The following is a 14,475-nucleotide window of genomic DNA, read 5'->3' as shown; positions in this document are numbered from 1 at the left end:
CCGGCTCTCTGGGCACAAGTGACGTGAAACGCCCTGTAGCAGTTCGCTTTGTGGCACTGAATAGACGCCCCCCTGCCTTTCTGTTTGCACAGGTAACAGGTGAGCTTCCATCGCGCAGGAGGAATGTTCTTCACTCCCTCCACAGGCTCCAGGAACACAGTGTTGGCAAAGCACACTTCAGGGATCCATATGGCACAGATGACGTGGGCCCAGCTTCCGTCACTGGTTTGCTTGAACGCACCTCCCCGATTGGGGCAGAGGACGCAATCGATGGGACGCGACGGGGACTGCAGACAGCGCCTGCACAGCCACTGGCCCTCAGGGATGTAAGGCACCCCATAACATTCCTGGTGCACGGCGAGGTTGCAGATGTCGCAGAACAGGATGACGTTGCTGTTGAGACACTCGTCGTCGAGGCAAACGCAACAGTAGGCATCTTCGTCGATGGTGCTCTGGGACAGCGTCTGGCTGCGGGACTCCAAAATGGACTCGCGCTCAAGTCGGTCAATCAGTAACTCGAACGTATCAGGGGGGACTGAAGCGTGTCCATCGGACACACGCTTTTGATTGACCATCTCTAGCCAAGCCATGTCCTCCTCATCCATGTCATACTCAGCTTCGTTGTCCAGCTCTTCCCCTGACTTCTCCATGTAGCGGTAATAAGCCACAGGAAGAGGAGGAGCCTCTGAAGCCGTGAAAGTGTCCACCTTATGAAACGTAGGCTTAGGCAAGGGGGTTTGGTTATGGGCCACCTGGTTTTGCAAGCTATACTGAGAGCTTGATTTCTTTTTGGCTGCGTGTTTGCCATCTTTCCGCTTGCTTTTAGATGCGGTCTGTTTGTTTCCCTGTCTCTGCTCGCTGTTCTCTTTGTTACTGTTGCATTCTGTCAGATCCTGAGCCAGCATCTCGTCTTCTGTTACAACGGAGAGCTGGTCACAGATGTTGATCCGGTGGAGCCGTCCTTCCAGCTCAATCTCCACCATTTTCTGAGCCTGTGCATATGTAAGTGTGTCTCTGGTCGTAGAGAAGTTCAGTCTGCATGGAGAAGGTGGACAGAGCAGAGCGTCTGTGTCAGCGTGGCTGGATGGACCAACCAGACCCTGATCCTTTCCTCTGACCATTCCTCTCCCAAAGCCTCCAGCCCTGGACTGGCCAACTCGTTTTCTTAACTTCCTCATTGGAGTCGTCCTCTATATAAATGTTAAAATATGAATGGACATAAGTACCTACAAAGATAAAAATAATAAATATATGTTACAAATATTGAGCAGATACTGCTAAAAAAAAACCTAAGACAAGAGACTACAGGTCAGTTTTAAGGACTTACATACACCATCAATATCTACATTCTGAAGGTTTTTACAGAAGAGATGGTTCATTTGCCTTGGAATTTGCTTGGTTTTGTAACATTTTATTTCCCGCCTGTTACAATATATTCTGATTTATGGAGCAATAAAAAATATCCAAAATCCTCTCTGTAAAAACCTTTAACAAGTCAACCAAATAAAACAATTCCTGCTCTTATCACTTTTTATAAAAAATAAAAAAATAAACGTGTATGCAAATTAGTGCATATAGGTAGTTGACAGATAGGCAATAAAAAATGCTTTTTTGTAAAAGACCATTTTTGAAGAAGAAATGCATATAGTGTGAAGCCTGATCTTTGAGAAAATATGAAGGGTCACTAACTTCGTCAATTCTTTCAATGTTTGTTTTTTTTAAACATTTTTACTGAACTGTACCATAAATCTGTCCTATGGTGTGACAACAAAAATTAAGAAAAAACCTCTTAATAATATACAAATAGCATGAGAGAGATTTATCTTCATTGTTAGACACTTATATTCATATAGTGTTACTTATTTAATATGAAATTATAATTAACATAATATTTTCCCCATGACTTATTGGACAATTTCAAGACAAACTTTGACAACAAGACAAACTTTGCTGTCATCCGTTCAAAACTACTGAAAATTATACCATTTTAGGATGAGTGATATTTGTATCTCCCCTATTGCAATACTCAACTGTTTTTTTTTTAGGATATTTTGAGATAAAAACAAATCAGTGGTTCTTTTATGTGTGTCACACCATAGGACATTACGTCACACTAAAGGACAGAAATTATAGTTAAATAAGTATTTCTATTTAATTTTGAACAGGTCAAAGGAGAAAGTGTAATTTTGATACCAACAATATAAACATGTTTTTTAAACAAAACAATATAATTTTCATCAACAAAATTCAGTCTCTTAGTCAATCAGTATGTTACTAAAACTCTTCTAGCCCCCACAATCCCTGTTAATGTTCTGTCTATATTTCCGTGTCCTCTTTCTTCCACTAATTTCTCTCCATAAATTCTTTGTTTCAAAAACAAAGTATCACATTTTATACTTATTTTCATGACACTTTATAACAGTACAGGTTTTTTGCAAAAACATCAGAAAATAGTTTAATTAATGCAATTATTGCATTTAAGAACATTGAAAATGATCAAAAAATAATTAAAAAAGGAGTTAAACAAATCTTATTTAATTATTTTAAATGCTTTTTAAAGAGACCTTGTCCTCTGGTGTGACATCTTTGTCCTGTGGTGTGTGTGACAGTACAGGCGTCACACCGGAGGACATTTTCTGTCACACCACAGGACGTTTTAGCCTTTTTGCGTAAATTGATGACCTTGCTATTCCAAGCTAACCTGTCATTAGCGGTTGGCAAGACAAATTTGCATCATTTTCCATGATTATGTAGTTTAACATACAGTTTTTAATTAAAAAATATAATTTAGGGGTGTCACACCAAAGGACAACAAAACGTAACACTTTTGTAGTGTTTCCAAAAAAGTTAAATATTTGAACAATTCTGAGAGAAAAATTACCTTCACAGGGGGCTTCAGTAACACGACCTTGAATGGGGTACTTCAACTAATTAAAGTTTTCTCTGGAATTGGCCGAGGGTGTCACACCAAAGGACAACAAAACGTAACACTTTTGTAGTGGTTCCAAAAAAGTTAAATATTTGAACAATTCTGTGACAGAAATTGACCATGTGCTCATGTCATGGGCTTCACAGGGGGCTTCAGTAACATAATTATGAACGGGGTCCTTCAACTAATTAAAGTTTTCTCTGGAACTGGCCGATTTAAAATCAGGATATGGTGTCACACCATAGGACATGGTTTTCAGAGACAAAATGTATCAAGTTCCTACGCTTTAAAAAATATATGGATGAAAAAAATTACTGCCATTTACTAAAATAGACATTTGTACAATTATGCCGGAGGTATTTATTAACATTTCTGTGGTTTTCTTTTTAATTTATAGCCTAAAAGATGTAATTAACTAAACCATGCTTGGGACAGTCACACCATAGGACAATTTTGAGATTTGGCTCAAAAATGTCAAAAATTGAATAACACTGCAGCTTTACGGTTGCAAAGGGGTGGAAAATTTCTGGAAAATTTCCAAAAATCTCTGGAAGATTCCAAAAAATCCTGGAAAGTTTCCAAAATTTCTGGAATGTTTCCGAAATTTGCTGGAAATTTTCCACCTTTTTGCAACCCTATGTAGGACAAAGAAATGTTTAATGATTTACCGCATTTTAAATAACAACAATATTAATTATATTCATTTTTATCTTGTGGGACACTGAAAATGCCATGTCACGTCTACAACCCATATATCATTAGATAATAGGTAGGCCTATATTTCATTTCAAAAAAACTTATAATACAAAACTGTCTTAAAGGGATAGTTCACCCAAAAATGAAAATTCTGTCATTAATTACTCACCCTCATGTCGTTCCAAACCCGTAAGAACTTCGTTCATCTTCGGAACTCAAATTAAAATATTTTTGATTAAATCCGACAGCTCTCTGACCCTCCGTAGACAGCAAAGGAACTACCATGATCAAGGCACAGAAACGTAGCAAGGACATTGGTAAAATAGTCCATGTATCTATATTCTATTGACAGTATTTTTATTTTTGAGTGAACTACCCCTTTAATGCACTGCGATTATTCAACTCAAAAGGTATGGTGATATCCATTTTAGTTAAAACGTTTACCCTATTCATCCGTAGTGTCTTGCCTTAAACCATAAAAACTATGTTAGTGCAGCAAACCTTCTCAGGTTGGTTTTAATGGCTTTTAGCAATGATAGGAATGTAAAACATTAACTGTCAAATGTAGCAGCTACTCTGCTCCTTCATGGTGTGTTTGCTGTAACAAAAAGTATATGTTTTATTGTGAACAATAAACATCTTATAATTACTCAAATGAGCAGATACACATTTACAGCATGCATGTCCCTCCATTTGAAACGTTGGAAATGAATGTATATCATGTGAACCAATAGAGTGCTTTGCACATATCACGTGAATAATTCGAGCCAATCACCGGGCAGACCTTCAAAGGTTCCACGACCCAGTTGACGTAGTTCGGTTGCAGAGCGCTAAATGCCAATCCTGAAGCGAGACAGGCGAGTCAGCCATTTTAGCAGGGCTGATGGACAGTCTCTCAACCTTGATTGTTTTTCCTGATAACAAACTCTAAAGGTGTAATATGCCTTATTTACACTTTATCAGCCAAACGACAAATAACTGCACATGACGCTATAGCTAATTGCAAGTCGTTTGCATGCAATGCCGTGTGCGTATCTGCAGAGAAAAGCACTTGTGTGTAATAAAGCGCCGTCTACAGTCAGCAAAGCAGCGCCTTTCAGTGCTGGAGCCATATTTAGAGAGTGCAAGCAAGCAACCGCAGCGCTACCTGCCCCCGTGACATTACTGTTTATAGAGAACAGTGGAAAATAAATCAGCACACTTACTCTTTTATCGATCGCTCGAAACGACAGAGAATGCCGGTCATATCCAGGGGCGACAGCGTCCTCTTCTGTAGCAAGACGGGCTTCCTCAACCCTCCGTTGAAAAGACTTCCCACAAAAACGTTTCTAAACACACATCCCGGCTGTTTACACAACACTAACACCTTGACATGGTGCCCGAGTGTTTCAATTAGGCGCCTGACATTATTGCAGAGTGTATCGGGTGCATTGAACGTTGGTTTGTAATTAATTTGGCAAGAAAAATACGCCCCTTTAGAAAAAAAGCGAATTCTCGGCGTTGGGTTTGCACTTGGCGCGCGCATCATGCGCACTGGTCTGTGATTGGTCGAAATGGTCACCGTGAGGCCGTGATGTCTTACTGAAGCCAGTAGAGACTGAGAGCGATGAGAAAAACAACGCGACTGACTTCCCTCATCAGTTTGCGCGCATAGACTCCATGTTCACATGCTACATAAACGTCCATTGTGGGGGGGGGAAAACATAATTTCTTGACGATAGTCGACACAGTAGTTAATAATAATCCAGATAATAATAATAATAATAATAATAATAATATAATGATGTTTTAAACATAATTTATGTCCTTTCCACTTTCCTCTGAATATAACTTTATATTTCAATGGTCTTTTACACAGCGTTCTTCTTGAAGACCATCTTTTAATAGTTCTGTATGTGAATTTTGTCCACTTACTATCCATTATTATTATTATTAGGCGTATTATTAATATTATAGGTTATTATTTTATTTTGTAATGTGTTTTAAACAACCTGAGATTATTTCATCTTTTCCTTTTTCCTCTGAATATATAAAAACCGTCTTTTAATGCACTGTATACACTTTATGCATGTGTAGTAGCCTATGCATTAGCATTTTCCCCAAACACACTGGTGTTGGAGGGCACACTAGTTAGCTATTATATTCAGTATTGGGCCATACTAACCTAAGACATTGAAATTTAATAATAATACAGGTAATATCATAATAATAATAATGGTTTAAGCTTCATTTTTTTCCTTTCCATTTTCCTCTGAATATAAAGACCATCTTTTAATGGTAGCCTGTGATTTTTGTCCACTTACTATTAATTATTATTATTATTATTTATTTTATTTTATTTTGTAACGTGCAACGTGTTTGAACAACCTGAGATAATTTAATCTTTTCTTTTTTCCTATAAATATCTTTTAATGTGTATATACACTTTATGCATGTAAGTAGGCTATGCTTTATAATTTTTCCCAGATACACTGGTGTTGGAGGGCACACTTATTATATTCAATATTGGGCCATACTGACCTAAGACACTGAAATTGGACACAAATGTGACCCTGGACCACAAAACCAGTCATAAGTTGCACGGTTATATTTGTAGCAATAGCCAACAATTTGTAACAATTGTAACAATTTGTTAACAAATTGTATGGGTCAAAATGACAGATTTTTCTTTTATGCCAAAATTCATTAGGATATTAAGTAAAGATTATGTTCCACAAAGATATTTTGTAAATTTCCTACCGTAAATATATCAAAACTTAATTTTTGATTAGGAATATGCATTGCTAAGAACTTCATTTGGACAACTTTTAAGGCGATTTTCTAAATATTTATATTTTTTTGCAGATTTTTCCAGATTTTCAAATAGTTGTATCTCGGACAAATATTGTCCTATCCTTATTTATTCAGCTTTCAGATGATGCATAAATCTCAATTTAAAAAAATTGACCCTTATGACTGGTTTTGTGGTCCAGGGTAACAAATGTTAAAATCAAAATTTCACGTATTTTCAATCTTGTCTGTATCTAACATATTCTGGAAGTATAACATATTTATAATTCATCCAGCTCCAGAATATTCTATCAACCCCCATTTCATTCTAAGTGTTTGGATGACTTTCTCCACCCCCCAAAACTCATTGGCTTTTCCCAAGCCTTTAGTGGGAACCCTCTAATTCATTATTGTAAAGCACACCACTGTCTTGATCGGCGTCAGTGTCAGTGCTGCCCCAGCACCGTGGAATTTCACCGCAAACATCATGGTAAGTGTGAGACTGGGAGGATGCTGTTTGATTGATAGATCCTTAGAAAGTCATTAATGTCTGTTTGATTTGAAGTACGCTGGAAGCTCTGAAAATGCATTTGTGGTCATATGGTAGAAATGTAAGACTGTATTATTACTCATAAATCTCATCAAAACATTAAGAAGTCATATAAAATGTGTCTTTTTACATTTTTTTTTAACATTTTATATATACATATAGCCTAATATTATTTTACTTTGTAAAACATTTTTATATTAAAATATTTATATATATTATATAAATAGAATTTAAAAGACACATGCTTACCACTTATTATGTGTATTAATACTAAGCCTATGTGTATGTTTATAGGGAGAGATGGCTATCTAGTATTAATAATTGTAATAAAATAGACTACATAATATATATATATATATATATATATATATATATATATATATATGAATATATAAATGTTTTTAAATGTGTTAATATGTAAACAGCCAGATTGTCTGTTTGGCTTGCAGGTCAGGATCAGCAACATGGGAATTGTCTCTTTATGCATAGTATTGCTGCTGGGGTCAGAGATCTGCATAGCAGGTATTACCAAAGTTTGTTGATATATAACGTAAAAGTTCAATATTCTTGCGTTCTGCAGTTACTATGTTTTTGTCTCATGTGAAATTGTTATGATGTAATGGCATCACACAGAAGCACATCAAATTATTTCCTGTATACGTAGAATCCGTTCTGTTTCTGAAAGAAATACAATAGAGGCATTGGTTACTTTTATGGCATCTCGTGTAATTTCATAAACAGCAGAAATCTTTGCCAACTCGTCTTGTCCTCACCGCGTGAAGTTCTTGAATTTCACAGGCCTGTCATATGATAAATGGCTGAACAGTCAGCTGGGCACATCATCAAAGATAGTGACCACATCCTGTTTGGCACACTTCATACCCCATTCTGACAGAGAGGAAGTCAGCCAGCTGAAACCCTCTCAAAAACGCTTATAAATCAATTCAAAGCCTTGAACAAGCGGAACAGTGTTTAAGACATGCCAAGCTATGACAGCACATCGAGGGCCCTCTGTGTCTGTCATAAATTGAATAGGAGGAGCTGATGAGTGTCAACATCACTCTATGGTGTTGATGGAGTCCTGAGGGCCTCGCTCAACTTTAGCTTCAGATACTCTTTGACTGCCCTTACCAGGCCTTCGTGATCAAGTGACAAAAAACAGTAACTCCAATTAGTCACAGTTCAGCCCTGCAATGAGTCTCTCACTTCTGAGAAAGTAGGAAAAACGCAGCCAAACTTTGCGGGCTCCGGAAACCAAGAAGCTGCCTAAGAGAGCATCAAACGCAGCCGGGCCATTCACTCATCATTATCTCCCCGAGATTCGCAGACTGAGCGCGGATGGGACTGCCGGACAAAAGGCTCTCTGATGACTCTGGCTAATTTAAGATGGAGCTATTTGTGACACAAATGCAGCAGGAAGTGAGACTCCCGGTCAGAGGACTGATTTGGCAGATCAATAGAGGAGCCACTGAAGTCTTGGCCATGTCTTTCTGTGTCAGCTTGAGGTCACTTTTGAACAAACACGCTCTTGAACAGATCTGAGGTTTTCAAATGTGTTTACTCAGTAGGACTCTGTTTTGTTTATCGACTTCAATCCCTTCAAATGTATTGATGTTATAAACAGGGTTCTGTGATGAGATTCTTATATTATCTATGTATACACACAAGTTTGGGTTCAGTAAGATGGTTTTTCTTTTTGAAAGAAATTAATACTTGAATTCAGCAAGGATGCATTAAAGATTTAACTTTCTATTCATGGTTTCCACAAAAAAATATTAAGCAGCACAACTGTTGTCAACACTGATAATTAGAAAAATGTTTATTGAGCTGCAAATCAGCTAATTAGAATGAAGGATCATGTGACACTGAAGACTGGAGTAATGGCTGCTGAAAATTCAACTTTGCCAACATGAATAAATTAGATTTTAAAATATATTAAAACACAAAACAGTTATTTTAAATTGCAATAATACAATTTACACAATATACTGTTTTACTGTATTTTTGATCAAATAAATGCAGCTTTGTTAAGCACATAAGAGACTTCTTTTAAAAAAACTCCACCGACTCCACGCTTTTGAGCGATAGTGTATATAAATGTATTTATAATAAGTTAATTATATTAATAATATAATGTTTCCATTTCAGCAAGGCAAGAACTGATAGTTACCTCCATCAAGGTAAGATTAAAATGATAAAACATTATGTTATTTTGTATTTTCACATGATTTATAATAACAATAATTTCATTGTATTAATAATTTATTATTTACATCATATTAATTTTTGATTTCAGCAAGACCCCTACACAATGAGCAAGGGCTTGCAGTTGGAAGGCTACTGTATGGATCTGCTCACTGAGCTGGCTAAGAAACTGGGTTTCAAATACAAAGTTCACCTGGTGAAGGATGGAGCGTATGGCCGGCAAGATGAAAGTGGAAACTGGAACGGAATGATCGGGGAGGTTGTTAGAGGGGTATGTGATGAATTTTACAGAAAAATACACAGTAGTACTGGTCCTGTACTGATGCATTTAAACTGAAAACCAGCATAGCAGTTAAATCATCTTGATGATATTAATCCTTCCTAGGTAATGTCAAACCTTCCATGTATTTTGCTCACAGGAAGCTGATCTCGCCGTGGCTCCCCTCACTCTCACTGCTGCCCGTGAGAAGGCAGTGGGAATGACAAAACCTTACATGCAGACGGGAATCAGTATCCTCCTCCGCAAAGATATCGTTTCTGAGGAGGCCGGGTTTTTTGACTTCCTCTCCCCTTTCTCTGGGGAGACCTGGTTCGGCGTCCTGATTGCATACTTTGTGACTGCAGTCTGCATCTGCATTGTGGGAAGGTCAGAGAAAGGAGGAGAACACCACCACAGACACAAGAGCCCTTACTTATTTACTGCACAAAACATTCTATTAGTATAGCTGTAAAACTGCTGTGCTGTTGTCCAGGATGGTTTCTGAATAGGATTCTGAAACTCAATTCTATATTTGTCTTTTTATGTCAAGGTTGAGTCCATGTGAATGGAGTCAGCCTGAGACAGAGCCAAATCACTTCACTCTCCTCCACAGTTTGTGGTACGCTGCGGGAGCCCTAAGCCTGCAAGGTAATCATGTGAATCATGTATAATTGTATGAATGTAATAGCAGTTTTTAGTGGTCATGCACTGAAAAGCCCAAAGTCTTGACCCTTCGAATGCAGGATATATTTCATCATCTGTCCAGTGTCAACCATATCCCTTATGGCCATTTTAATCTTTTTTACTACACATTTTGCAATATCTGTGGAATCTTCACCAAATGTATTTCATATCAAGCCTCACAATAATCATTTATTGGATTTTTTATTTTTTTATTTTTAATAATTGTTCTGCAGAACCAGTAGTGCACTATGGAAGTTTTTCCTACAATAATAATTTATATTTTGAGTGGTCGAGTTGATTTTCATATTTAGGCCAGGTCCATCAGTTATATTCTAGTAGTATTTATATAGTTTTTTTTAAAAATTAATATTATGAATTAGCATTTGTTTTTATTTTTTCAATTTTCATTTTAATTTAGTTATTTGCTTTTGTCATTTTTCTTTTTTTTTTTTGTAATAATACTATTTAGGTTTAAGTTATTTTTATTTCAGTTGTAGTTCTTATTTATTTGCAGATGCTTCAGCTTAAACTTCAGCTTTTAATCTAATATTTATATTATTTCAGCTTTATTTTAGTTTTCCAGATCTTTTTTTTATAGTTTATTTTATATTACTATTTAGGTTTAATTAATTGTATTATTTGTTTTAGTTTTAGTTTTTATTATTTCCAGTTAGTCCTTTTAGTGCTTCAAATTAACTCAATTTTAGTTAGTTGCCAAGGCACCATTTGTAATTTTTATTTAGTGTGTTTTTCATCTAATAATTATTTTATTTCAGCTTTATTTCAGTTAACAAAAATGTTAGCTACTAAAGCAGCAGCATTTCAAAAAAATGTTTTTCAACCACAGATGACAGTAAAAAAGTGAAAGTGGTGCACCATTGCCAATTTTCTGGCGAAGATGCCAAACAGGAAGTGGAGCTCTGTCTTAGAGGTGCTTTGGTATATAAAAACAAAACTTCATCGCCGCCATGCCCTTACAGAGTGCAAAATTTTAACACCTGCACCTCCTACTTATCAAAATATATTCACAATAATATACTTATATCCTTTAAAAACAGGAATATGTAGCCCTACAATGTATTTTCCACATACTGTATAGTCAGCATGACAAGGTATAGTTCACTGGGGTGCTTGGCCCTTTATTGCTGCCTGCAGCTATTTTGCTATCTAAACTACTTTTCAGCCATTGATAATGGAAGGATAACGTCTTTTCCTCTCATTTGTTTTGCTTTCTGCAGGTGCAGGCCCTCACCCTAAAGCTGTGTCAGGAAGGGTTATCAGTTGTACCTGGTGGTTGTTTGCTGTGGTGCTCCTGGCCTGTTATTTTTCCAGCCTCAGTTCCTCTCAGGGGTCTGACTCTGCACCGCTCATGATTAAAGGTTTTGAGGACTTGGCTAATCAGGACGTAATAGAATATGGAACACTTGCCGGCTCCTCCACTCTTGCCTTCTTTAAGGTCTGATCACATGAATTATTTCATCACATTTTTCCGATTACTCAAATTCATTCCTACCAGATGGTACAGAAAAGATTTCCTAACGTATTTTCTTTTTGCACAGAACTCAAATAACCCATCTTACCGTCGTATCTATGAGCACATGGAACGGAGAAAGAGTTTTGTGTCCTCCATGGATGAGGGTGTCCAGAGAGCAAAGGAAGGAAACTATGCTTTTATTGGAGAATCAGTGTCCTTGGACTTGGCTGTGGCACGCCATTGTGACCTGGTCCGGGCGCATGAGGTCATCGGGATGAGAGGTTACAGCATTGTAACTCCTCTTGGTGAGACAAACATATTTATGCAGTTTTAAATGGAAAATGATTTTCCAAAGCTGTAAATAGAGATTATTGGAGTATGTTTTAATAGAAAATACTAGTCTTAGTCTTTCCTCTCTCACGAGATCTCATGTTAAATTCAGTGTCTTTAATTATTTTTGAAATTTACTACAATTTCTGAGTGAAATTTTAAAGTTATGTTGTTGTTGTTGTTCAAAGGAGTTTAAAAACTTATACATTAAAGCTATAGTTCATCAAAAAATACAAATTTAGTGAAAATGTATTCATCCACAGGCAATCAAAGATGAGTTCATTTCTTCAGAGCAGATTTGGAGAAATTTAGCATTAGATCTCTTGCTCACCAATGGATCCTCTGCAGTGAATGGGTGCCGTCAGAATGAGAGTCCAATCAGCTGATAAAAACATCACAATCACAAGTAATCCACACATCTCATTCTGACGGCACCCATTCGCTGCCGAGGCTCCATTGGTGAGCAGATTTTCTCCAAATCTGTTTTTATGAAGAAACAAACTCATCTATAGCTGGGTTTCCCTCCAAGGTTGTGAATTTAACTTGTGCGCAAAATTGGAATATCGCATAAAACATTTGCGAATAAGCACTGTTTCCAACCAGTCAAAGAGAACAAAATCGTCACTTCCTGATAAACTGGCACTAAATATCACTAAGTAGGAGTAGCCACTGAATTGAATAATTTTCAAATATAATAAATGTCTTGCTCCTCAGAGCGGCCTGATGAAACACAATAAATGCAGTCATTGCTTTCAGAGGTGGATGCCTGCTGTTTGGGAATGCAGTCATGTAAGGCAGTTCTGGGAGGCAATTATACAGAAATACTTTGACGACATAATTTGCTTGGGCGTTTAAGAATGGTCATAACATTTCAAATGCTGTGCAACGAGATCGGTCCACTGGTTAGTCAGGTTATGCCATCCCATAGCGTGAAAGTCACATGACTTTTTTGATGCACGTGGAGGAATTTATATGCAAAATGCATTTCCATCTCCCATTATTCACATTAACCCTTTTTCGAAAAAGTCAAAAACTACCTCAGCGTATTTTTATTTTGCAAATTAAGGGTTTTTTTTCTGAAATTTGATGCGATACTTCAAATTTTCATTATTGCATTAACTATTGCTTTAAAATTTACCTAAAAATACTTTTGGTTGAATTACTTGTTCAAAGAGAGACACAAGACTTGTTTCCGTTGCTGCAGTTCAATCTGCAGTGAATGGTTTTAATGCCACAGTATTTTTGGAACAGGATCTCCAATGCTGAAGAACCTGAGCGTGGCCATCCTGCAGCTGAGTGAGGCTGGGGAGCTGGCGTACCTGCGCACTAAGTGGTGGGCCAGCAGCTGTATACCGGATAGTGCCAAAGGCTCGTCTCTGAGGGCCCATAGCATGAAGGGCATCTTCCTGGTTCTGGCTATAGGCCTTGGGATTGGAGTGCTGCTCTCCTTGTTTGAACTCACCTCAAAGTCTCGCAGCACTGCAGGGGAGCAGAAGGCAAGTAATGCCAATATACACACACACACACACACACACACACACACACACACACATACATCTCAATGAACTACCACACCAGGAAGATTTCAACTGTACAGTAGCACATTTCAATATGTGTTTTTGTTCATTATAATACAGTCGGTGAAAATAAACCTGTTCTCGTTGATACAGAAATCCTGCTGTGCAGTTTTGACTCAGGAGCTGAGCCAGCGTTTGAGAATGACCAACACAAAGGGAGACCAGGAAACCTCAGACAAAAACAAGGCATAAAATGCTCAAACACTGATGTAATATGCAAGTCTTACATTATTAGGTTTGTACATTATCTGGTGCTAGGTATTATTACTATTTCCCAAGTTAGAAAATGATATTTTTTAACATTTTATATTTTTAACTGATTTAGATAAGCTGTACTAAAACTGCAGAGATTTTAATACATAATCTTATTTTTTTTCTTTTTACATTTAAATCAAGCTGCCTGTTTGTTCAATGATGCAATGAGACACCTTTTCATTTACATCTTGCAGCAAAATCTCATGCAGTTGTTTATATTAGATCAATCTGGAAACAATATAGAAACAGAGATTTTTAGACCAGCATTACGAGTCAAAAATGTTCAATGTGAAATCTATTTTGCGAATGAATGTCAAAATTTGGAGACAACTGAACAAAGAGTACATTTGATTTTATGTTTGTTAAATTCTGTACATCAGAGGAAATGTTTGTAATAAATTCAGAAATGCAAGGGAAATGTCTATGAAAAGTAAAATATTTCATGTAAGAAAAAATTACAAGTAACATATTACAGTTGTTTTGTAATTCAAACATAGGAAACACATAAAATTATGTTAAATTAAAAAAAACTCTTACTGTCACAAAAGAGGTATGCATTCTGGCACCATGTATATTAATGAATTAATAAACTTGATCTAACACCAAAGTGTGACTGCATTTTTTAACAAACATGAGAAACATATGTTTAGTTTTCAATTCTGAATTGCAGCTTCCAAATGCAAAAGTCCAAATGTAACATTCCAGGTGCCTTTTAGAAAAAATAATAAATTATGAGTCCAGATGGCA

At 36.8% G+C, this 14,475-nt stretch overlaps 2 protein-coding genes across 2 annotated transcripts in view; one reads left to right on the top strand and one right to left on the bottom strand.

The window, feature by feature from the left end:
* The window catches only part of LOC107691387 (bromodomain and PHD finger-containing protein 3-like), a 7,376-nt gene extending 2,268 nt beyond the window's left edge, over positions 1-5,108 (bottom strand). Inside the window, exons 1-2 of the mRNA XM_016489956.1 lie at positions 4,831-5,108; positions 6-1,226 (exon numbers count right to left, since the gene is read on the bottom strand). Coding sequence (XP_016345442.1) covers positions 6-1,178 — 1,173 coding nt within the window. The 5' untranslated portion in view covers positions 1,179-1,226; positions 4,831-5,108. The remainder of the gene's footprint in view (positions 1-5; positions 1,227-4,830) is intronic.
* Positions 5,109-6,787: 1,679 nt separating this feature from the next.
* Positions 6,788-14,002, top strand: LOC107691358 (probable glutamate receptor). The gene is made up of 10 exons (XM_016489926.1): positions 6,788-6,884; positions 7,394-7,466; positions 9,093-9,124; positions 9,241-9,420; positions 9,569-9,795; positions 9,959-10,056; positions 11,331-11,548; positions 11,652-11,871; positions 13,148-13,392; positions 13,567-14,002. Exons 1-10 carry the CDS (start codon positions 6,882-6,884, stop codon positions 13,663-13,665), a joined length of 1,395 nt encoding a protein of 464 aa, XP_016345412.1. The 5' UTR covers positions 6,788-6,881; the 3' UTR covers positions 13,666-14,002.
* The last annotated feature ends 473 nt before the right edge of the window (positions 14,003-14,475 follow it).

Source organism: Sinocyclocheilus anshuiensis, unplaced genomic scaffold, assembly GCF_001515605.1.
Source record: "Sinocyclocheilus anshuiensis isolate Anshui unplaced genomic scaffold, SAMN03320099.WGS_v1.1 scaffold1154, whole genome shotgun sequence".
In the NCBI taxonomy this organism is placed as follows: domain Eukaryota; kingdom Metazoa; phylum Chordata; class Actinopteri; order Cypriniformes; family Cyprinidae; genus Sinocyclocheilus; species Sinocyclocheilus anshuiensis.
This window is presented reverse-complemented; position numbering and strand designations above follow the sequence as displayed.